Source organism: Calypte anna, chromosome 7 (genome assembly GCF_003957555.1).
Source record: "Calypte anna isolate BGI_N300 chromosome 7, bCalAnn1_v1.p, whole genome shotgun sequence".
Lineage (NCBI taxonomy): Eukaryota > Metazoa > Chordata > Aves > Apodiformes > Trochilidae > Calypte > Calypte anna.
This window is the reverse complement of record NC_044253.1, coordinates 36,377,067-36,401,270: the sequence shown is the minus strand read 5'-3', so window position 1 is coordinate 36,401,270 and position 24,204 is coordinate 36,377,067. Positions and strand designations below refer to the sequence as shown.

General features: G+C 41.4%; 1 protein-coding gene across 3 annotated transcripts in view; it reads left to right on the top strand.

Annotated features, from left to right (window-relative positions):
- BMPR2 (bone morphogenetic protein receptor type 2) overlaps positions 1-24,204 on the top strand; it is a 94,192-nt gene that overhangs the window by 58,407 nt on the left and 11,581 nt on the right. For 2 of the 3 annotated variants that reach the window (XM_030454746.1, XM_030454745.1), the window contains exons 4-10: positions 12,698-12,808; positions 13,306-13,397; positions 14,435-14,665; positions 17,682-17,796; positions 19,423-19,583; positions 21,295-21,442; positions 22,407-22,543. In XM_030454746.1, coding sequence (XP_030310606.1) covers positions 12,698-12,808; positions 13,306-13,397; positions 14,435-14,665; positions 17,682-17,796; positions 19,423-19,583; positions 21,295-21,442; positions 22,407-22,543 — 995 coding nt within the window. The remainder of the gene's footprint in view (positions 1-12,697; positions 12,809-13,305; positions 13,398-14,434; positions 14,666-17,681; positions 17,797-19,422; positions 19,584-21,294; positions 21,443-22,406; positions 22,544-24,204) is intronic. The other variant, XM_030454747.1, reaches the window with a different exon arrangement.

Sequence of the window (24,204 nt, the reverse complement as noted above, 5' to 3'; positions counted from 1 at the left end):
CCAACACATTATTAGAAATGTACATCACAAGTACAGTGTGTAATGTATGTCCCTTTTATAATTTAAAAAAACAAAGCACAACAGCAAAACTACACACAGACACACACACAAAGAAAAAACCAAACCACCAAACAAACAAACAAAAAAAAAACCTAAAACCATTTAAAAAAAAAATCACAAAAAACAATCCAGGAAAAAAACCTAACATCAAGAGTGGAGAAAATAGCCACATTCAAACCAACCTGAACTCCTGAAAGGCAGACATCTGAGGTGCAGCAAACACAAATTGTCTACATTCTAAGTGCTGCTCTGTTTCCTCCATTTGTGTCTCTGAGGATAGAGTTGTAGTGAGGGAGGCAAAATGGATGGTGCTGACTGAGCCCCAGGGATCTGCACTTAGCAGTGTTGTGCCTGGGGATGCAGGGCCAGGCACTGCAGTGCTGTGGGAAAGCAGAGAAAACCTGCTGGAAGCTGAGTGTGACATGAAGTGGAGGAAAGCATCAGGAGTCAGTGTGATAGATGATCAGACAGGAAATATTTAAACTGGATTATGAAGAAGTTTTTTAATGGCCCTGCAGAGTAACTGGATCTCTCTCTTCCTCAGGCAGTGGGGAAGCACCCAGGAGGTTTGGGGAAGGGAGCACTGCACACACCTCTGCTGGATGCTCCATTGCAGCTTTGCAGCAAGCACAAAATGCCTGTGGGTTAAATAAATACAGACTCTGAACCAAAAGCTTTACACCCCTCCCAAGGAGTGTGCCAGGAGAGCTCCTGCAAACAGTGCTTGTACAGGCACCCTCGTAGTGGGGGTGCTGAGGAAGGGGTGAGCTGACCCTGCCCAGCTGAACAGGGAGTGTGTAGTGGCAGTGGGAGACAGTGCAGCAGGGGAGGGGTTTAGATTAATTTGAGAATTGAGCTTTATAGCTTGGTTATGCTAACATTTTTCCTGTTTTTACCAAGATCAGTTAACTGGTATTTTTAAAAAATTACTTCAATTAAAACAAAAAACATCAAGCTCTGTTGTGGGGAGACAGTCATCATAATAGTCTAGAGTGATAGATAACTGTTTTGAAGATAGCTGTAATTAAATTTTGCTAGTGGGGAAAACTCATAACTTTTGAATCCTTACTTCCACTGAATGTTCCAGAATAGACTCAAGTGCATTAATGTTCCAAAGGTTCCAAAGTTTGAATGGCTTTTCCCAGTTCTGCTGAACCTGACCCTACTCTTGGGCAGTGTGTGCTGCTGGAATCTGCATCAGGGGGTGAGCACAGCCCTGCACTCAGTCAGCTCTGGCTGTGTTTGCTGTGGGCAGAAATTTCCTATAGCATGGGGGAGTGCAGTGCTAAATATTTAATTAGCTGAGCTGATGGGCCACCTCAGTGTTCTCCAAAGACTTGTTCATTTAATGCTTATGTGCTAATGTAGGAGTGGGTTGGGAGGGGAGCATAAACTGCTCCATTTGGAGATTTTTTCCTAGCAGTCAGGATAAGGATTGAAATGATCAGTTTCAGTGGGGTATGGTTTCTCTCAGGTTCGGTGCCAGAAGCAGGTCCTGAGCCTCTTCCCTGCATTTATGTGTTTGTGATCATGGTAATGGGTTCTGCCAGCAGCAGGGTCTTATTCCCAGAAGTGCTGTTAGCACCATGCTGCCCCTGTGATGGGAAGGCAGGCTTCCCCATTCATCCTAGATTATTATAAAATTAAACAGTTACCAGGTAGGTGCTCTTAGCTGTGGTTCTTTGGTTTGTTTTTTTTTATTTCCCTCCTGGAGAAGCAAGTATGTACTTGCCCATGGCTTTTGAAGTTTGAGTATTGGCCTAACAGCTGTAATGTAGCTATATTTGAGTTGTTTGGTAGAAATGGGCTCCAGTACTTGACAGCTTGCTACCTCACTGGGGGGCACTGGGCTCTTGGCAGACCTTTCCTGGATGCAAGATCCTACAGCAAGTGGAAGTTTAGGAAGAAAAATAGAATGTGTGTTTTCTGAGCATCACAGAAACTGTTGGACACTTGGATTTCCTTTTTGAAATGATAGATGGAGAAACACAACTCCTGTCTAAAACAGCAAGGGGGTGGTACCTGTCCAGAGGTATAACTGAGGTGACTGATTACCTGTGAGTTGTTAGAAGGGATAAGCAAGGAAAACAAAACAAAACCCTCCAAACCATAGTGCAGGGCTGGATGTGTAAAGCTGATTGGAGCCTTTCCTTTTGGTTGGCAATTATGAATCTTAATTTTTGTCCTGGTTATGCATTTTCACTTTAATAGAGCTTATAGAATTGCATATCCCTAAATCTGATTTCTTGTAAGAATAGCAGCAGGATAATGGGCAAATAATTTCAGAGGAAGGTCTTTTGGGGGACCAAACAAGTATGTATGAAAAGTGGGTGAGTTTCACTGTGTCTTTGCTGAGATCTAGAAATGATGAGATGGTATCCAGCTGGGAGCCAGAAGAGTAATTTGAAAAACTTGGCTGTGGTTGCTTGTATTTTGTGATTGTGTTAAAGCAGGAACATCTGTCAGGAGGGCATCAGCCTCAGGTTTAATTTTGTTTTGTTGTTTGACAAAAAAGGTTTCTATTTGTTTAATAGGACTTGAGGTTTTTGCCATTCATTTAACAGGATTTCATGGTACAATCGAGATCTGAGTAAATCAGATTGACAGAAGCCTTCTTTGTGTGCATTTTTTAAAAGGCTGCTTTTCCCATTCTAATTTTTACAGTGTTTGTAGAAAGAAGAGTTCTGTGAAGATACCAGTCTTAGTCTTACAGTTCAATTGTACAGCATCATCCAAACAGCTGAAACCAATACTCAGGGCAGTGACAACTTCAGGGATTGATTTAAGAAAATTTTGCATGGCACTGAAAATGTGTTTAAAGCAGAAAAGTTACAGAAGCTTTATTATTCAGTATGTAAAAATGTTTTCATTGAGGCTGTGGAGCTAATGTTGCAATCACACAGAGCCCAACACGGTTAGCAAATCCATTCCATAGGATTATGAAATGTCTCCCTGTGACCTATTCAGATTTCTGTTGAAATTCTTATTCCTGGTTTGAAACAAGTTTGTAACTGTAGGGCAGACAGAACGTGTTCTGCGAGCCGTGTTTCCCATCTAGCCAGCGTGTAAGGTGGATTGATCCTTTGATACCAGCCTCAGATCTGGATTGATGTGTGTTTGTGCTGGCAGGGGTGCAGCCTGGGATCTCTTCCTCTCTCCCAGCCTGTTCCCTGCTCAGCAGAAGCCCAGCTGTGCAGCACAGCTGGCAGGCACCACAGGGCTGGAGCAGGAAGCAAGGGATGCTCAAGCTGGCACTGGGGTGTGCTGCCAGAAACCAACATCAAACAGCCTCTGTACTTCATCTGAAATCAACTACTTAGATCTCTAGAAGAATTTTGCATAAGTGCAAACTAAGGATTACTATTTATCATTATTGCCTTTTTCATCTTCGTGTTCTTCTGAAATAATCAGAGTAACCTTTGAAGTGAGGGAGGGGAATGTTTTTCCCATTATCTAACTGGCTAACGTCAAGCACAGAGAAGCAAAGCCACCTCCCTGAGGTCAGGCTTCTCTGTATCAGGGCCAGAAACAGAACCTGAGGTTGTCTTTGCTTTATATTTCAAGTTCTGAAATTTTTCTCTTTTTTTAGGAAAACTTTACTCATTTACACATCTCTAACATACGCTCTCATGTGCCCTCACAGAGGATGCAGTTGTTTGGTAGAAGGTCAGCCCAGCTGATGCTTTGGGAACAGAAGCTATGTGTCAGTGGTGATCTTGGTGGGATCCTCCTGGCATTCCAGCTCTTCCCCTCTCTAGGAGGTTCTCACTGCTTCAACTTCCCCCCAGCCTCTCTCCCCTCCTGAGAGCTCTGCCATGCTCCTCAGCTTTCCACAGCCTTCCCTGCCCTTAGTGTTCTTCTGCTTAAGGATGTCCCCAAATAGCTGCATCTGTGCAGTATCTCTGAGAAGGAAGTTCTTCCTGCCCAGAAGCCAGCTGAAGCTCCATTTAAGCAAGGATACAGGGGTGGAGGAAAACATCTCTTGCTGAGGCCTCTGGGTTGGGCAGGAGAGGTGGGGGATTTTTTGAAGGTCCCAACTTAAGATATTTTTTAAATCCTAAAAAGAGACTCTAGTAAATGTTAGAAATTATATGGCTGTGTAGAGAAGATGACTGGGAAAACCAGGTGAGCACGAGGAAGGATTAATGGGAAAAGGGGAAATGTGCTTTTGTGTTAGACTTTGTCCCTCTAACACCATGACAGGAGAAGCTGGAGCAGGAGATGCATATCTTCTGGAATACTATGGGTGCTGTTTGAGTTGGCATGAGCCAGGCAAACACAGCCTTTAGTAACCATGAATGTTTCTAAAGTGTCAGGTTTAACTCACAAATTACAAAACCTTTTACAGAAAAGAATGTATGCTACACTGAGTTGGACTGAAAGTATAGAGAGAGTTCTTGAGTTAAGTCGGGAGAGCTAAGTACTAATATTCAAACATTTGCTACACTTGAGGATTACAGTGTTAAGCTGATTCAGGACATTAAATATGAAATATGAGGACATAAACCTCAAGTGTACTGAAAAATTTTGTCAGAACTCATTCTCACTTTCATTCATCTGTTGGTATTGATCTTGGGTTGTCACTAGAAGAGGTTAGTCACCTAAAATTGTACTCTAAGTCAGATTTCCTGGCATGTTTAGGAAAACAGTTTTAGAGTAACACCCTGTACAGTCATGTCTGTTAAATTGCTTCCTATTTCATCGCCTGTTGCCAAGGTTGACTGGAAAAAAAAATTCCCAGATGTCAGGCATAGGGGTGCAGCTTTATTGCTGGGACATCAGTCTTGCCTGCAGAGGAGTGGGCTCCAGAGCTCTCAGAAACATCAAAAATGCAGGGCTGGCATTTTTGCCAGGGCTGGCTTTTCTAAAAGATTTAGGGGGGTTTGTTTGCTCACCCATATAAAAATACATTTTAGTGTTTTGATGTCATTTTTGGGAATCTATTTTTAGTGCCTGGGAACATTACAAGCATTAAATATTTGGTTATTGAGTCCATTGGATTTAAAATAACTTAAAATAGCTTTAAAGAGCCTTTCTGAAGTACTCATTTTTTGTGTTGCAGCACATGCACTTTTTTGATCAAGTATTTATTTTATAGAAGCTGGAAGATTTCTATTATGTCAAAGCTGCTGTTATTTGATTTTATAAGAAGGAAGTCCCATTGGTCCAAGATCAAAGTAAGGAACAATCTAAATGGGTTTTTTCCACCTTTTTATTAGAAAACTTCTTTCTGACTGTTTTACAAAATAGTCCCCAGTATGTGGTTAAGTGTCTAGATAAGCTTTCCATTAAGCTTGAATGCAAGTTTGAGGTGCACTTAAATGCAGTTTGCCTTACAGAAGCAAGGTATTCCTTTTATCTCTGTAGTAACCATGGGTTTACCAGTATATAGGGACCTTCAGAAAGATAATCTAAATTTGGTTTTCTTTTTAATTGCTGTTCATTTTACATATGCCATGATCATAGGGGTCTGTTCAGTTGTGTTAGAAATAACACTGAAGATGCCTGAGCTGAACAGAAGAAGGAAGAAGGGGCAGAAAGAGAACTCGTGTTGGGGTTTTATCAGTTTAGGGATTGCTTCTGTACAAATGTGAGAAGCTGCTAATTCAGCTCTCTCTATCTGATCATCAAAGACAGAGCCATTAGGGATTGCATAACCCACTTCTCTGCCAAAGCAATTACCACGCAGGCTTAGTTTGGAAGTTTCAGTGCAGCCTTCAGTTCTCAAAACAAAGCAAAACAAAACAAAACAAAAAAAAAAAGGAAAAATCCCCCCAGCATCAGGTGCTTGGTGGCAGCTGGTACCCCAGAGGGGGACAGAGCTCCAGCAGGGATCCCAGCCCTGGGCCCACCTGGCTGGGGGGCAGCAAGGGGACCCTCCTCTTGGAGACCAGTCCCAGGAAGCTGAAACCCCAACTGCAGTTTCTGACAGCAGATTTTCAGAGACAGATCTTCCTGCTGAAACTCTGCCATCACGACTGACTGGCTTGTAGCTGTGGCAGGGCTCCTCTGTCCTGTGTTCTGGGAGATGAGTTTAGCAGCCCAAGCTGTGTGATGGTTTGAGGCAGATGGGATCTGTGATGCATCACTGCCAGGTTGTGGCATTACAGCCAGTCTCATGAGACTCCAGTGCTTTCTTGCAGCCCAGCTTCCACACAGCTTCGTGATGATGTGAATAATGAATTAAAATTTTAGCTCTCCTGATATGGAAGAAAACAGGAAAAGATAAAGGACACTTTATAAGGCTTTCCATGTAAAGTTAATATCAGTGAACTACAATGATGCTAAGTGCAAATTGGAAATGTATTGGTGACTCTTCAAATGTTCTCTTCAGATGGTGGGATGATTGAAACTGAGTGCAATTTTTCTCCTCCATCTAAGATGACAGACTAGAAACGAGGGATTTGCTCTGAAGTCCAGGGACTACACATCCATCTTCATTTATGAGAGAAGATTAGGGTTGCTGCTTGGCAGGGTTATTTTGTTAAGAATGTTGCACCATCTCCCACAAAAAAAATACAGTTCTTGTTGTGCTTTTCATCTGTGTGAGCACCAAGTGCTCAGTCCTCTTCCACAGAAGCTCTCTTGCCAACTTCATTGTGATTCAGGTGCCTCCAAAGATTGTACCTGGGTATTATTCCTTACCTGAGCTTTGCTTTAAGTAAGGACTGAAGGTGGGCACATGGACAGAGATATTTACATTTTATACTGACTTATTACAAAATTTGGACATGGATTTTAATTTAATTGGTAAATTCTCAAGCATTTACAGAAGGATGCAGCTTAGGTGAGCAGCAGGATTGTTTGGGAAATGCTATTTTTCCCTTTCATCATTCTCAGCTCTGCATAGTTTTAATGGAAAACTGAGAACAGCTCCTGCTGGAGTACACTGTAGAGGTCTGTAGAATATCACTTGCAGGTATTCTGACTTTGTAGTTCCAGCTTAACCAAAAACAGGGGCTTGGATGCATCCAGTTAAATGGGGGTAGGGTGCAGATGGCTGTGTGACTGGGATTCTTGTTTGCATATATGAAAGTCTGACCTATGTCCATGGTATCTAAAAGGCTACTAACATATTTCTTTGCTCCAAGTTCTATGCTTTTTTTTTTCTTTAATTTTCTTGCCTGTGCTGAATGAATTTAAGATTTATTTATAAATATAAACTTTTTGTTTATATTGGAGGCTTGCTTGCTGGTCATGTGCTCCAGCCTGATGAAGACAAAACTCTCTTGGTGCAGGACAGTGGATCAGGAATGAGGTAGTGGTCAGCTGGCTGGAAAGAAATGTCAACTACTGTCCAGAAAAGAGGAGAAAAAAAGACCTGATGAGGTGGTTTGGTTTGGTTGGAATGCACTGCTAGGATGCAGCTGTCCACGTTGTGAAAGATTCCTAGGACACACTTGATGTAAGCTGTGTGTAGACTGCCCAGATGAACAGATTGTGATTGAGATCTGTGGGCCCTTGGAAGAGATTGCTAATTGTAAGTTTCTTCAAAGGACTGAGATCTTGTTGCAGGGCCACTCTGAGAAGTAATGCAACTTAAGAAGCAAGTAGAATGACTTACACTTGAGAAGTCCCTTTTCCAATCTGCAGACCATGTTTGCAGCCATCTGCAGCCAAAAGCCCCCTTGTCCCCGTGTGCTCCAAAAGCCCCCTTGTCCCCATGTGCTCCAAAAGCCCCCTTGTCCCCATGTGCTCCAAAAGCCCCCTTGTCCCCATGTGCTCCAAAAGCCACCTTGTCCCCATGTGCTCCAAAAGCCCCCTTGTCCCCATGTGCTCCAAAAGCCCCCTTGTCCCCATGTGCTCCAAAAGCCACCTTGTCCCCATGTGCTCCAAAAGGCCCCTTGTCCCCATGTGCTCCAAAAGCCACCTTGTCCCCATGTGCTCCAAAAGCCCCCTTGTTCCCGTGTGCTCCAAAAGCCCCCTTGTCCCCATGTGCTCCAAAAGCCCCCTTGTCCCCGTGTGCTCCAGCCTTCCCCCTTGCTCAGGAGGCTTCCCTCCTGCTTCTGCTCCCATCCTCAGAACCTCTGAGATTCCTCAGTGGAAGAACAACTTCCACATCAGATTGGCAATGAACATATTGAGCCCATCAGATCAAAGCAGCAGTTGTAGGGTGGTGGGAAGGCTCTGCTGCTTTTGAGAGGGATCTGCACGGGCAGATCTTGGAGTCTCTCTGTAATTGTGTTGACTTTGATCCAAGTCCCTACAGCTGCAGTTGTTTTGAAGAGTCAGATGTTAGTGTTGTGCTGTGGAGGTTAAAGGATGGATAGTGTTTTCCTTATTGGTTTGGAGACTCACATTGCTACTTACTCAGTAATATGGCACTTGGAATAAGTACTAATATTTCAGTACCTATCAGATGCAAGACCACTTGGCTTATCTTTTGATATCCTGTGGGAACATAGGTAATTATTTTTAAATGGATTTTCATTATATAGAATAATTGTATGTTTCTCTGAAATGTTTTTATGCAGCACTTATCTAAACTTAAATACACTAATAGATTTTGTAGAATTATTTACTACTGTGTGACAGATGAGCAGCTGTGAGTCATTTACATGAAGAGTAGGCAGATTCCTAAAAACTGAATGAAAATCTTTTACAGCAATCTAGAGGCCCACTGAAAATCTATGTGCTGATGTCCTTTATTATATGGCTGCCCCCAGATAAATACCTAGCTTTGAAACAACACTTCAGAGCCTGACTCGTGGTTTGTTACCCTTTTTTTATTTAAAAAAAGAAAAAATAAATAAAAGGAAAAAGATGCTGCTGATGATTGTCATATATGTTATTTCTGTGCTATTTCTCTATGATGGTGGGATTGGTGGACATCAGGAAAATGGTGACTGGTATCAGAGTTACTGGCAAAATATTTCCAAGTGGGATAAGAAGTTGGCTCCTAAGGCACTGTGGGCCTTACAGCAGTTTCTGTTGGTTTGAATTTTTTTTTTTCTGGCAGATTTTGTTTCAGACTGGGGAGGCTAAGTGGAAGATAGAAATAAAAACCTCACATATAAGCAGCAGTGAAACAAGCAACTTGCTAACCTCTGCTCCCAGTTAGAGTGACAGCAACTCAGGAAGCTTTGCTGGTACCTTCTGTGTGCCAGTGTGGGTAGGAACTGGCTCAGCACTCAGCTCCTTGATCATTGGATTTTCTGGAGTCTGGAACTAATCCCACTCAGCATGTGCTATTGGGGCTTTTTATGCTATTGTTGATTTTTTTTTTTTCCTGCAATATATTGGTATGGGACTAATACTGAGATACCAGTGTTCCTGCTCTGCATTTTGAAGGCAGTATTGGGCAGTTGTGGTTTGGTGGTTTTTGTTGTTTGGTTGTTTTTTTTTTTTGTTCACGTTGCATTTGTCACTAAAGAAATACCCCAAATTTGGTAATGATTCCAAAACCTCAAATGAGATTGTTTCATAGTACTTGTACATGTTTAAAACCAGTTCATACTATGACATGATGAAAAAATACTGAGGCTCTAGGGCAGGTGTCTTTTAAGGCAGATTTTGAGTTAGGGTTGTTAGCAGTTTCAGACAAAAAAAGTCCTCTGAAAGTTGTGTTGGTGCTCTGTGATGCACCTGGAGCTATTGATAAGAAGTATAATACCAAATAAATTTTCATGTTGAATTTCCTGCTCCTCATGACTATAAATTCCTGGAAGAACACATGAAAATAAATCTGTAAATTTGTACCCATGTGTATTTTTCATTTGTATTTTAAAAGTGCCTTCCCTAAAGGTCAGTAGTTATTTTTGTTGACCCAGGCTGATGTGCCTTTTGGTGAGAGAGTTAAAATGCATCTCCAAATAATACCAAGAGGCACATGGCTTGTGTGCATATGTAGATATAAAATATGTGTTATGGTTCTTGAAAGTAGATAAAAGGAATTGTGAAGATCTGCAAATGCCTTGAGAGATCCTGTCTGGTTTTGGCTTTGCTGGCATTTCTCATCTCTGCATTGCAAGGCAGATCAGCAGCTGGTGTAAAAAGCTAAAGATGAAACATCTCCAAAGGAAAAACTGAAAAACCTGAAAAAATGAATTAGTTAGCAAGTGCCTTGTTAAGCATGGGAAGGGTTTAAGACTGGGTCAATAGGTGACATATCCCTTTGTGTCCTGTTTAAGAAAGATGGATAGTCTGACACATCCAAAGTTATTAGTCATACACAGTCATACAAAGCTGATAGAGGGCAGAGAGAAATAATTACACTTTTTGCAGGGTTTGGAGGGTCATCTGGGCTATTTTTCACTGTGTTTGTTTTGTACTTCTCTTTTGTGTAGACTTACAAGTAAAAGATGGTAAAATTGTCCTTGCTGGGAAGTGGCTGTGTGTCATAGCCAGCATTTTACCCACTCACAGAGTGTTGAGCTGCACATTACCACTCCATTGAGCTGTTCTGTTACCCTTATTAAGAAATTAATTATTCTTAAATTTATAAATGTCACTCAACAACCTGGCAGTATTAACTCACACTGTAGGACTGATGTGGCTGTTGGAATGTTGGCAAGATTATTTAAAATGTGTCTAAGGTTTAAAAATTGGCTCAAGGTGAGCCAGTCTAAGGTTTGCTAAGAAACAGCTCTGCTTAAAAAAAAAAACTAAGGTAAAAAGCCCCCAGAGGAGAGCTGGAGGGATGAGGAGAGCTCCTCATCAAGAAATGAGGAGTTATTTAGAAGGTCTGTAAGACTTGAGCAGCAAGTTAATTTTGGTGGATGATTTTTTCACAGACTTCTGTCACTGTTGAAACTTTCTAGTGTTTTGTTTTACCACCTTTTTGTTATTTCCTCTTACCATTATGGCTATGTGAAAATGAAAGCTGTTTTTAAAGTTTGCTTTTTTTTCTTATCTGGTTCTCTTGTCCCTATCCACACTGGGACCTGCAGTAAGTGAATCATGTTTATGCAGTTCAAGCAGTGAATTTGTCAGTTTATTCAACTAGGGTAGACTGGGATAAATTGCATTTCAGTCTCACCTAAAAAATGACCCAACACTCAAGCCTTGTGTGCATTTTATATTTTGTGGTTTTAGCATAGTTGGGTCTCATTACAGTCTTCTTAGGAGTACTTTTAGCAGTATATAAGACAAGTTTAAACATAGGTTTCAAACTCGGTTTTGAAGCCAGAGTAAATGAGGTCTTGTAGTGCTACATTCCAGTGATTCTGACATCAGAGGAATATCTGCAGTAATAAATTTTTATATTAAAAGTGGCTGAATTTTTATATGCCTGCAAGAAGCAAGGCTGGGGGCTGGCACTGGGAAGCATTAAGCTAACCATTCCAGGCACTAACAGGTTTTTTCAGTGCAACTTTATTTCCTTCTGGAAAAAAAAGAAAAATCCAAGATGCTTCCATTTTTTCAAAAATCAAAAAGTCCCAATAAAACCAGTTATTTGGGTTTCTTCAGTGTTTTATTATTGTTTCAGGTTTCTTGATACTCTGCTGCAGACTGTGGGGGTATCTCTGTCTCTTGTCAGCTAAGGAGTGAGAATTATGCTAAAATTATCTGCACATTGACACAAAACAAATCAAAACTCGAGGTATTTTGAAATATTTGCACAAATGGAGTTGTATCTCATGGACGTTGTAGATACTTGAAAACAAAACATTCAGCATTCATCACAGTTGCAGCATTATTTGCAGATCTTTTTGTGATTTTCATTCAGGGAAAAATACTTCAAAAAAACTTGTGAAGGTTACAAGCCTGGTTCATAGCAGAGAACTGGCTTAAGGTGTAGATAGCAGAGCAGGGACTGTGCCCCCTTGGCCTTGTGTGGCTGTGCTGGACTTAGAATCATAGAATCATAGAATAGGCTGGGTTGGAAGGGACCTCAGAGTTCATCGAGTCCAACCCTTGATCAACTACCCCCACAGTCACTAGACCATGGCACTGAGTGCCATATCGAGTCGCTTTTTAAATGTCTCCAGGGATGAAGAGTCCACCACCTCCCCAGGCAGCCCGTTCCAATGTCTGATCACTCTTTCCATGAAAAAATTCTTCCTAATATCCAATCTGAACTTCCCCCGGCACAATTTAAGACCCTGCCCTCTTGTCTTACTGAGAGTTGCCTGGGAAAAGAGCCCAACCCCCCCCCTGGCTCCAACCTCCTTTCAGGGAGTTGTAGAGAGCGATGAGGTCTCCCCTGAGCCTCCTCTTCTCCAGGCTGAACAGCCCCAGCTCCCTCAGCCTCTCCTCATAGGATCTGTGTTCGAGTCCCTTCACCAGCCTGGTTGCCCTCCTTTGGACCTGTTCGAGGACCTCAATATCCTTCTTGAACTGAGGGGCCCAGAACTGGACACAGGACTCAAGGTGTGGCCTTACCAGCGCTGAGTACAGGGGCTGAATCACCTCCTTGGACCTGCTGGTGACGCTGTTTCTGATACATGCCAGGATGCCATTGGCCTTGGACAGCAAGAGAGAAGTTCCCTGTCTGGGAAGACAGGGAAAAGATGCTGGTGGATGTGCTGATCAGCTCTTTTGCCATCTCTAGATTTTAAAAGGAAAATGTTTAGTGCAATGTCTTACAGCCCAGAGTACAATATTTTTCCTCATTGTTGTAATAACAATCGTGTGTTTGATAGTGATGATTCTTTTAAATAAGCAACTAAAGAGTCTTCATCTTGCTTTCTTTCAGATTCTTCTCATTCTTTTCATCGAGATGAGACTATAGTTATTGTCCTTGCATCTGTGTCTGTGCTGGCTGTTTTGATTGCCGCTCTGTTCTTTGGCTACAGGATGCTTGCAGGTAGGGTTTGATGATCCTATTTTATTTTTTCTAGTTGTTCTTTTGGCTGTTTCTCAAAGTTAAATCTCCCGTTCTCCCCAGTCCCTGTGAGATGTTTGTACATAATGTTCCCCTTTCTCCTCTGACACTTAATGCTGATACTCCTTTCATAACAGTCCAGAGAGATTTTTCCAAGCTGCCATTTTGGGACCTGTTTTTCTTCAAATCCTCTGCTCAGCACAGCTTAAGTGAGGCTGTGAATGTGCTTTATAGTTATTGCCAGTGACACTCAGTTGTCAAAATAATTGTGTAGCAGATAGCCTTAAGTTTGTAGCTATCAGCACCTTCACTACTGCTTTTACTGACCCTGAGAAGATTTCACAGGATTTCCTTTAATTTGTTATGTCCTTGCCTGCAATAGAATACGTATTTCTGCCAAGTCCCAGGTAAGCTGTATTGTTTTCACTTCTAGTAAAAAAAAGGAAACTGTCTGATTCCTTCCCCACCCTCTTCCACAGGAGACCGTAAACAAGGCCTGCACAGTATGAACATGATGGAGGCAGCTGCATCAGAGCCCTCTCTGGATCTGGATAATCTCAAATTACTGGAGGTAGATGTTCAACTTTGGTGCTTCTTTGTTTGGTGTCAGATGGATCACCAGAAAACTGCAAAATGTTAGGCTTTTCATTGGTATGCTTGATAGAACAGATGTGGAAGTTTTAAAAGCCTTTAGCCAGAAATAAACTGTAGAAGGGCTGAGAGATCCTGAGGGTGGTACTTTCCTCCTTTTTGCCCATTAGAAGTCACACTTAGAGCTTCAGGCTGCAGACATGCAGTGTGGCCTGGGCTAGTGGTGACAGCAAAGGAGATGAGTGCCTTCTGCCAACCAAAAAGTACTTGAGGCAGAGTTTACATGAATACAAGAACATTGCAGAAGTGTACAAAACTCCAGCATGAAGTTACTCATGCTGATACACAGTCTTGGGAAAAGCAGCAACCTTGGTGGTGGAGGGATCTGCTTTACAGGGTTTTCTGTCCTTTGTCCTCAAATCCTAAGGAACTGATTCCTCACCCCTAGTCACAGGGTGTTGCAGGACAAATTGTCTTAACCTGTATTTGCCTTTCCACATCTCTGGGGACAGAAACCAGACTGGGTTTATACCTTAAAGTGACTCTGCCTCTTTGCCATCCACTTTGAGGGCTGTCTTACATATCTTATAAAGCTATCCTCAACCTAAAATGTACACATACCTGTGATCTCTGGAGTTAACTAAAACTGATCACAAAAAAGCTGTAAGTAGACAAAAGTTTAATAACACAGCAGCACAAAACACATGGGTTGCATTGATTCTATATAGACAACAGGCTGAATAGATTGCTTATGGTTTATTTACTGAGTGTTCAGACTATAGATCACTTTAGGAAGATCTAAATTGGCCTGAAGTTTCCAGCTCCAAAGCAGCTTTTATGACAGATTCTAATTCTAGTTTTCAGTACAAAATATTCCCTATATTAATTCTTTTTTTACAGTGTCAGTGTAAAAGGTGGCGTACAATCCTTGTAGAGTGAAAACTGGGATTTTCTCTTATTTTATTCTTGGTTTGTTATTTATTGGACTAATTATTTCCTTTCTTTTTTTTTCCCCAGCTGATTGGCCGGGGTCGCTACGGGGCAGTGTACAAGGGCTCCCTAGATGAGCGCCCGGTTGCTGTCAAAGTCTTTTCTTTTGCTAATCGTCAGAACTTTGTCAACGAGAGGAACATTTACAGGATCCCCCTGATGGAACACGACAACATCGCCCGTTTCATCGTGGGGGATGAGAGGTTCACTGCTGATGGCCGTATGGAATATTTATTGGTGATGGAATATTACCCCAATGTAAGTGCTTCAAATAAATCAGTCAGATCACTTGAGATACCTAAGAATAGCCACCTACAAAGGATGCACTTCAGTGTTTGCCAGGGCTTTTCATTGCTGCTTCTTGCACAGTAAGGGAAGAATAATCCATATAAATTACAATTTTAATGGACCTGAGTGTGGTTTACTGTAATATCCTTTAAGATTTCCCAGTTAGTGCTACCAAATGCAGTCTTAGAAAGAGCAGGCTGCACTGTTTCCTCTTGGTTACAGTGCAGGGTTTTTCAGTCAACTCTGCAGCATTCAAGGGCAGAATTAAAAGATTTGGTTTTCCTTTAAAATAATTTAAGAAATGTAAAACTTCTTAGCATTTTGCTATTATACTTCTGTTATTGTAGTTATGACCTCATTCAGTAGCTGTACATGGTGAGTTTTACAATGAAACATAATAGATGCAGTATCACTGTCAAGCTAGTTTGTGGCACTATAAATCATGCTGGCTTTTTATCCTGTTTTCTGTAAAGCTTTCTGTTGCATACTGTATTTATTTTGCTGTACCATATACTGATAATGTAGGAGAGTTCTAAAGGAGGCAGCCTTACTTTCCAGAAATGTATCTTCCATCTCCTGAGCTAACTGAATGAACTTACCTTTCTAAAATTCATTGCTTTGGGTTCCTAATGATCTCTCAGTGTATACACATGCACAAAACCAAAAGTGTTTTAAAAATACACAGCATGAATGCTTTCCTGAAAAAGGATAAAATATAATTTATATGGGGGGTTTACGCATAGGAAATTGCAGAAAACTCTGTTTAGCAATTTATGTGTTGTGGGGACTTGTGTATGGCAAAGGACTCACTTCTTAGTTGACTAATTTTTTAAAATAAGCTTTTTGGTCTCATGCAAGTTGATATTTACTGTAGTGTGTAAAAATGGTGGCTGGATCTTGATCCATTATGAGGACAACAGGACAAAGGCTCAAGTAACACAAAGAAACAACGTAAGAGATTACCAAAACGTGTTTTAAAAATACACAGCATGAATGCTTTCCTGAAAAAGGATAAAATATAATTTATATGGGGGGTTTACGCATAGGAAAGTTTAGTAGCAGTAACAATGGCCTCATTCAAGGTGTTTGAGGTTCTACATGTATGTTTGTGCTTCAAGTTGAGAGCATACATGTGAATAAATATCTGAATATATCTACACCAACTTAGCACTTCACCAGTACGTGGGTCTCTTAGCTGAAACTTTTGAGTGGGAACACACTTGATCATATCAGCTTACAAGAGGGGAGCATCTAAGGGGAGGGATTGCAGAGACTTAAACCACAACAGAAAAAGCTCAGTAGTGCCCATACCGTATGGGCAGTGGCAGAGCTCATCAGGCTTGTTTTCCAGTAATGGAGTACGGTGAAATCAAGCAAGTATTGTGCTCCTGGGAGGACACAGAGTTATTGTCTTCACAGGTGATCTGGTTTTGCTGTTTTCTCGAGTGAAAGGATTATCAGCTGAAATGGAATTTGATGGAAAAGTGTGTCTTGTTGCTTATATAAACAGGATCTGTTAATGGTCTGACTAAATGCACAGATGACATGATATTATCAGACCCTTTCTCCATGTGGTATTAAGAACAGGAACATTAGTCTAAAATCAATCCAGTGGTGGTTTGGAAGTCATTGGAAAAAGAGCACAGCAGGTATAGTTAATGCACAGCGTGATCCTTAATTCAGTGAGCAGATGTTGTGCAGTATGAGGAGCTAACAGCAGAGAAGGAACCTTGCTGTGGCAGCCCTACTAAAAGGGAATTGTACCATTCAAACTGGAGCCCTAAATCTTATTTCCATAAGGAGTAACCCACACAGGTTCAATACTCCCTGTCCAAAGCATCATCCTCCCTCAAAATACTTTCCTTGGTTGTCATTTACATTAAACTTCACTAAAGCATAAAATCCCAGCCCTCAGCCATCTTAAAGAATCCCTGCTGGCTATCAAGCTCTGCAGCAGACAGCTCTTGACACTGGTTTGAGATCTTTATCCTGTGAATGTCTCCCAGTCAGGCTGGGGCACCAGCCCTGTGGCCCCTGGGAGAAGGGGCTGGAACCTCAACCCACTGGGCCACAAAATCTGGTACCACACCCAAGCTGCTGGCAGTTGGAGGCTCATAAGAGTGCTGGTATTTTTTTAAACAGCTTTATATAAGAAAAAGGGTAAGAGTCTGTAATTAGTTTCTAGGTAGACACTCAGGTTTCTGTTTTGTTTTCTTATTTATTTTTGTTACCAGGATCTGTTTGTCATGTATAGGGATTCAGTTTGTTTAAGCTGTGTTATCATTGGGACCTAGGTGCATAATAAGTGCTTGAAGATGTTGCAGTTTGCAGGATCTGGCTCTTGTTTCAGATGGTAATTCTCAGTTGCTAGAATATATCAGTATCATAATTGGCAACTTTCTGGTTTTCTTGGAGATTTCACTTCTAACTACTAAAAAATCCCCTATTTTTCTCATTGAAATTCTCCTTCAATAAAAGGGGAACGTGGCATTCTTTTTACCTGTTTCTTCAGAGTGTGTGGACTCACTCTTATTCTGAAGTGCCTCTGGGGGCTTTTTGTGTTGATGTATAAATTGATCATAGTGGGGGAGCTGCCAGTGAGAGATGCTGAGTATTCTGTAAGTTTTAATCGTTTAAAGACCACTGTTTAGTAATCCAGGCTATTATGTCTGCAGTTTCCTTTCTTCTGTTGTTCAGCATGACTTTCAGAAGAATAAATCAAATCCATGTGCTATGCTTTTGTTTTATAGCTAATATATAATCATTCCTAAAGGCACAGTCCCTGTTATTTTGTGATAAACTTTCTGTTCCATTTCTTTAGATAAGCCAAATTAAATTAATGAAACTTTGGTCCAGTCTTGTGTCTTAGGACATCTGGGTCAACAAAGAAGGAGTTGCAGGATGACACCTTTCAGGAATAGTGAATAAAATCAACTCTTAAAGATTTTTAGTTATTTTTATCTTTTTTCTTTTTTTTTTTGTGTAGGGTTCTCTGTGCAAGTATCTGAGTCTCCACACGAGTGACTGGGTGAGCTCCTGTCGCTTGGCACACTCCATAACAAGGGGCTTGGCTTACCTGCACACGGAGCTACCTCGAGGAGGTAAGGCCAGGGTTGGGTGCCAAGGTGTTCAAGGTATTCTTCCTTCTCTTAGTAGCCTCCTACCTTTCTTTTTTATTTTGTGACCGTGTGGTAAGTAGGAAACAATGCAGGCGAATCGATTGCTCAGAACTTCTGGTATGTTCTGTCCTCCTGAACAATCCCCTGTTGTGGGCTGCACCCATGATGCTTGTATGAAAACATGGAGCAGGAGCCAGCAGAGCCCCAGAGAAAGGCAAGAGGAGGAGGAGGAGGCAGAGCTGAGCAGGGCTGCTGTATCATGGCAACAGATCACTGAAGACCTGGAGCATGGGATGTCTGGCTGGCAGAGAGCAAACAGATGGGGTGATCTGTTTGTTTTTGCAGTTCAGGCACAAATCACCAAAGCAATTTTTAGTTTGTGTGTGAAAGAGAGATGAGAAAGAGAAGAATTTCAAAGAGGAATGATGGATTTCTAACTCCACTGCAGTTTTATCATTTCTCTTTATTTTTTTCTAAAGGTGTGGGCCTCATCTTTGCTGTATACAAATGATACTGCTGGACTTTTTAGTGTTTTATCAGACCACTGGGTGTCACAACATGTTGACTTATGTCTTTATATCTCTGCTTGTATTCTTCAGCAGCATTTCAGCAGCTGAAATATCATGATCATAAAGCAGATATTCCAAGATATTCTGTGCTGTGTCAGGCTGCAGAATATGGCCTGGCACTGAAGCCTTAGCTTTTTGGCAGTAAGTAAGAGGGTGGAACACTAATTCTACACTGAGGTGCTAGTGTTTGGATTAAAATTCCAAACTATATGTCTTAAACGTTAAGCATCAACTCCTGCAGAGGATGACAACTGAAATGCTATCAAAATGCAAGGCTGAAAATACCTAAATCAGAATTCCTCTGTGCCATTGGAACTGCAGCTATCATCCTAACTTCATCATTTTGAAATGTGCAGACAGGTGTGTCCATTAGCAGCCAGAAAATGTGTAAATCTTCCCTCAAAAAAAAGAGACAGACATAGGCTGGCCTGGGAATGGCTAGGAAGGAACTCAGGGAGCAGAATAAATTCCACACTAAAGCTGGTTCTGCAGTGCTGGCTGTTTTGCTAACAGATTAAATTGCATATAAACTAGGAACAACTGAGATTATTCTTTGGAAAAGACCATATCCTTTGCAAGATTAACATGTTCAGACTCTCTGAAATAATACTGCCTACATATCTTCTGAATAGGTGCCAGTTCCAATCACCATGTAAATAGTTGGTGCTGTGTTTAACACCGGAGTGAGGATCTGAGAGAGCGTTTGGAAGGGCTGTCAGGGCTCTAGCAGCAGGTCTGTGCTTAGGTACACAAGGTTTCCCCTGCCAAAATCATGCTGACACATCCCTTGGAAAGAAGTTTTTTGGCAAACACTAGGACTGTATAGCAGGAGCCTAATGCATTGTACAGTGGAACTCTGGATGCCAGTGAGTTTTCTGTAGGAGCATGCTGTGGAGCTCAGTATGAAGAAGCAAAAATGTCAGCTTTCTAAAAGATAAGTTAAACATCTAATAGCTAAGCAGATGTAGTGAGGTTCTCTCATTCTGCCAGACAGTAGAACTGCTCAAATAATAACAACCACTTCCTTATGTCCAAATAGACCATTACAAACCTGCAATATCCCATCGTGACCTGAACAGCCGCAATGTCCTGGTGAAGAATGATGGGACGTGTGTAATCAGTGATTTTGGGCTCTCCATGAAGCTGACTGGAAACAGACTGGTACGCCCAGGTGAGGAAGACAATGCAGCCATTAGTGAGGTAAGTACAACTGGAGATGGATCTGGGTGTAAAGGGGGACAGATTGCTATGGGAGTAACAGTGAGAAATAGTTGTTAGTGTTGTCATCAGGAGAATGCCAAGGTGGTACAGCTCCTGTAAGGGGAAGTGCTTCAGTAGTGGTGAGAAGTGGCTGAAACCTTGATAGGAAGAAATTTGGTTTATTCTAAAAACTGTCAAAACCAAACCTGGCACTTTGAAAGACTGACAGCCCTGGTGACTGAAATTTTGGGGGAAGATACAAGAGGATCCAAGGTAGGTGTGGTTGCCATGTTGTTCCTGATATGGTACAGGTCCCTTCAATCTTGTACTGCAAGTGTTAACTGAAAACCAAACATTTTTTAGTAGTTTTGGTGTTAATTTCCTGACATGGTGACTTACTGCATTCTGTATCCTTCAACCATTTCCTTCTGTGTCACATGCAGTTTTCTGGACTTTCAATGGGTATATTTGGAGAGCATCTCCATGGAGAGAGACATGGACCAACTAAGGAGGAACAGGGGCAAAATAACAGGGGATGCTTGAAAGAGTACCTTGTGGGAAGAGGTGAAAGAAAGGGGGTTATTTAGGGAAGTAAAGTTTTCAAACAAAGTGAACAAGAGAAAGGGATAAACTGTTGGCATTCAGTGTGGGTCAGACAAGAGGTAATGGGATTACTGGGTAGGAGGGAGATGTTAGGTTAGTTATGTGGAAACCAAGGCAGCCAAGGACTGGAGTGGACAGATGATGAAGACTGTCTAGAATTTGGATCATTTTATGAATTTAAAGAACAGGTTGGGAAGACATATGCTAGGAGTAGCTCAGAATGGATTCTGGGCAAAAAGAAAAACTTATTTCTTGAGCTTTCTTTTTTATATGGTGCTATGATTCAGTAAGTGGGTTTTTGTTGATTTCTTTTCGTGTAAGCATAAGGCACTGACACCTGCATATAGACTGCTGAAACAGAGTGAGGTATTTTAAACAAAGAGTGAAAGTCTTTAAGTCTCCTAAGTTCAGTGTGTTTGTTTCCTTTGTGCTTTTATAAAAAACCTTCACATTTTGCAGTGCTAATCACCTTCCCCTAGAAAGCAAGTGCTAAATTAATCATACCTAGTGCACAGGTCCTCTTTTTAGATTTCTCCTTAAGGAACAAAAGAACAAGGAAACCACTGTTTAAAATGCAGGGAAATTGATAGTCCTGTGAGAAAATACTGTCCTACAAGTACTGATGAGTGATTGCTATCATCTAACATATTTCCTAGTGGAAATTAATGTCTTGTCTTTCAAGGCTGTTAATAACCTTCGACCATGGGAGATGTAGGGAGAGCCTTGCTGACAGTCCAGGAGTAAAAAGAACTGGTTCCTTGTTCAGCAGCATCCTCTTCAATTATGATACGTACCTTGGTGTTAAACAGAGTAATTTCAGGAAAAATAAACATTTCTCCTGTGTTGTGTATGAGAACACAGAGTAAGTGACAAAATTATTTTGCTTTCATACAAAGGAGAAAGTGAATGAGGAGGGAAAGGTTTTATTATGACTGGACTCCTGATGAGGGTCTAGAAGCTAAGGACATTGATTGTAAGAAAACTCAATTTTCCTGAACTGTAGAAAGTATCAATAAGGAAAGCAGGGTATTAAAAAAAAAAAATCTCCATAATAAATTGAATTTGGAAATTGCCTTCTGATTTGAAGCTTTGATTTCATGTTTTCCAGGTGGGCACGATCCGCTACATGGCCCCAGAGGTGCTGGAAGGAGCAGTGAACTTGAGGGACTGTGAATCTGCTTTGAAACAAGTAGATATGTATGCACTAGGCCTGATCTACTGGGAGATATTCATGAGGTGTACAGACCTCTTCCCAGGTAACTAGAAAAGCTGGGGAAAACATCAGTAGTAGAAACCAGCAGCCAAATCTACTCCTTTGCTGTAGCTTTTTAAATTGAATTAAGGGAAATCATTTTCTTAATTGTTTTTTTTTTGCCATCGAGTCGGTGCCACCTAGTGTTCAAGATGATAGTTGTCAGAGCAGTGTGTTTGGGTGGAAAGGGTGGCTTATGCTCAAAGCATATGTAAAATACCTGTGTAAGCAGTTTGCAGGCCTCATGGTAAGTGCAGTTTGAGCACTATTATTATTGTCCAGCATTTACAAACACTGGGAGCTGGGCTGGTGGCAAAGGAAGTACTTTCAGTTCTTAGGACTAATAGAAGTGCCTGAAGTGACTTTCAGACCTCCCTTGTGGAAGAATGGGTGGGAAAGTGCTGTGATACAGCACTGCCTTTCACCAGTCACACTTCTACTTATTCCACTGACATTGCAAATTCAGGGAATTTTTCCATACCTGTAACATAAACCAAGAGGAAGCAGACTTCTGAAATCCAGCACGTGAGAGTGTGTCACAGACACCACCTTCCTGCCAGGAGGGAGCATAGAGAGTTAATCTGACCTGCAGCATTCCCTCTGCAGTCAAACAGCTGCACTTCTGTGCAGGGACTTGGAATCCGGCTGAGCTCCCTCCCAAGTGAGGTACATGAACAGATTCACTCAGAAATGTTTCACAGAAATTAGGTGTCATCCTCAGGCTCTGAGACGTTCTGAATGTGCCACTCAGCCAGCAAAGTCTGAGGATGCCATCCTTTGAGAGGCTGCTGAGCAGCACTTACTCATTTGCAGTTAATTCAGCTTTTTTTGTGAAGTCAAGGCTTTGGGGGAAAGCAGAGAACATCTCGCTAGACAGCAACTTTGATGATACCTTTCATCACCTGAAAGCTCTTGCTCTGCCTCTTAATCTATGATTTTTTTTTTTTTCTTCCTTCTTTTCCTAACAGGGGAATCTGTGCCAGAATACCAGATGGCTTTCCAGACAGAAGTCGGAAACCATCCCACATTTGAAGATATGCAAGTCTTGGTGTCTAGAGAGAAGCAAAGACCAAAATTCCCAGAAGCATGGAAGGAGAACAGCCTGGTGAGAGAACATTTTCAAGGAAGCAGTCATTTAACCAGCTATAGGGCATACTCACTTCTTGAAAGCAGTTTTTTTAATACGTGCTTTTAAAAAGGTTTTTTGCTACTGTTTAGGGATTGGGAGCTGCTTCTGTCTAGGCTTCTTTAATATTGAATTCAGTTTTTTAAAAGCCATATACACGAAAGCTGTATTTTTTTTAAAGGAAAAATACTGTGATTATTAACAGATGCTGGTGTGATACACAGAATATAACTTGTTACATTCATTGTTAGACAACGTCTGTATTATTATCCACAAAGTGCCCATATGTTCTTTGTATTCTGGATGAGAAATACAAAGGCATTTTCTGCCTTTTGGCATCTTATAAACTAATAACACCCTAAAATAGTTGGCAAAGATGTAATATACTCTTCCAAAACTAAAATCTATAAACATGTTAATAAACTTCTTAAGTTGTATAGTCCTCAGAATTTGCAGAGACTACAGCTTCTAGCAATCATTTCATTATAACTACATTAGAGATTTTATATGGCTCCATTTGATCTCCAATTTTTTATTTCCAGGACTATAAACATAGTACTGTTGTTTGTTGTTTTGAATTAGTACAGCTATGGCCTAGAGCCTTGCTTGTGCTGCAGGCCAACAAGTTCCAGCAAGTCAGCTGCTTGCTTTCATCTGCAGCAAAGGTGAGGCCATGCCAGCCCCTTCTTCTTTGGCTTTTGTTGCAGGCAAAGTGAAATGGACTTAAGTGAGTGCTGCCTGATACCTGGTAACTTGTTTAAGCTTAAATAGCTTATGAAAGAGACATATTTGACTCTTAGTTACCAAGGTGTTTTCCTTACTGGAGTGATGCCCTTCCATCTTCAAAGCCTTTGCTAGCTGATAACTTTGTGGCTGCTGTGCTGATCATGGGGAGCCTGAGGCCTCATCTCTGCTGGTGCTTGTAAACATGTGTGAAACCATTTTCAGAGAGGAGCATAGCCTCCAGTACTAACAGTGCTGTAAAACATGTTGGAACTGAGTTCAGAGCTTCATAGAGAGGTTCTTTTATTACACAGTTTTGGCCAGCCACTGTTGGGTGGGGAGCAGGAGAAAAAAAAATAATCCATGCCCAAACTACATAGGAAATGGAGCAGCAACTGTTTTAACTACAGTCGTGTTGGCAAATGCACTGTTGGAAGAACCAAGCTGACATTTGCTTTTGAAGACAGTTATATGTAAAACAGTTCAAGAAGGCTTGTTTTGTTTTGCAGAACACCATTTTGAATGTTATGTTCTAAACAACTGGTAGACTGCAGTATTATTAGACCCTGAGCTAGCCGTGACCTCCAGATTTAAACTACCTAACACATTATTTTGTCACCATTTTTTTTTCCCAAAAATTCAAAATAATAATACTAATTATGATGATGGTGATGACTGGTCCAGCTCTAAGGTTCTGGCAAACCATCTCCTCTCCATGTGCCCTTGACTGGCAGCAGGGCCAGTAAGTGGCTGCCTGTACGCCGGGGGCAGCGGAAGCTGCAGTGTTGGCTGCTCATCATTTCAGTTGTCTCCTCCCCAGGTCTCTGACCATATGGCAGCACATTTTGGAGGTCTTGAGCTCAAATTCTGACTGCACCATTCACCCCACAGTGTGACCCCAGGAAAGCAGGCCTGTT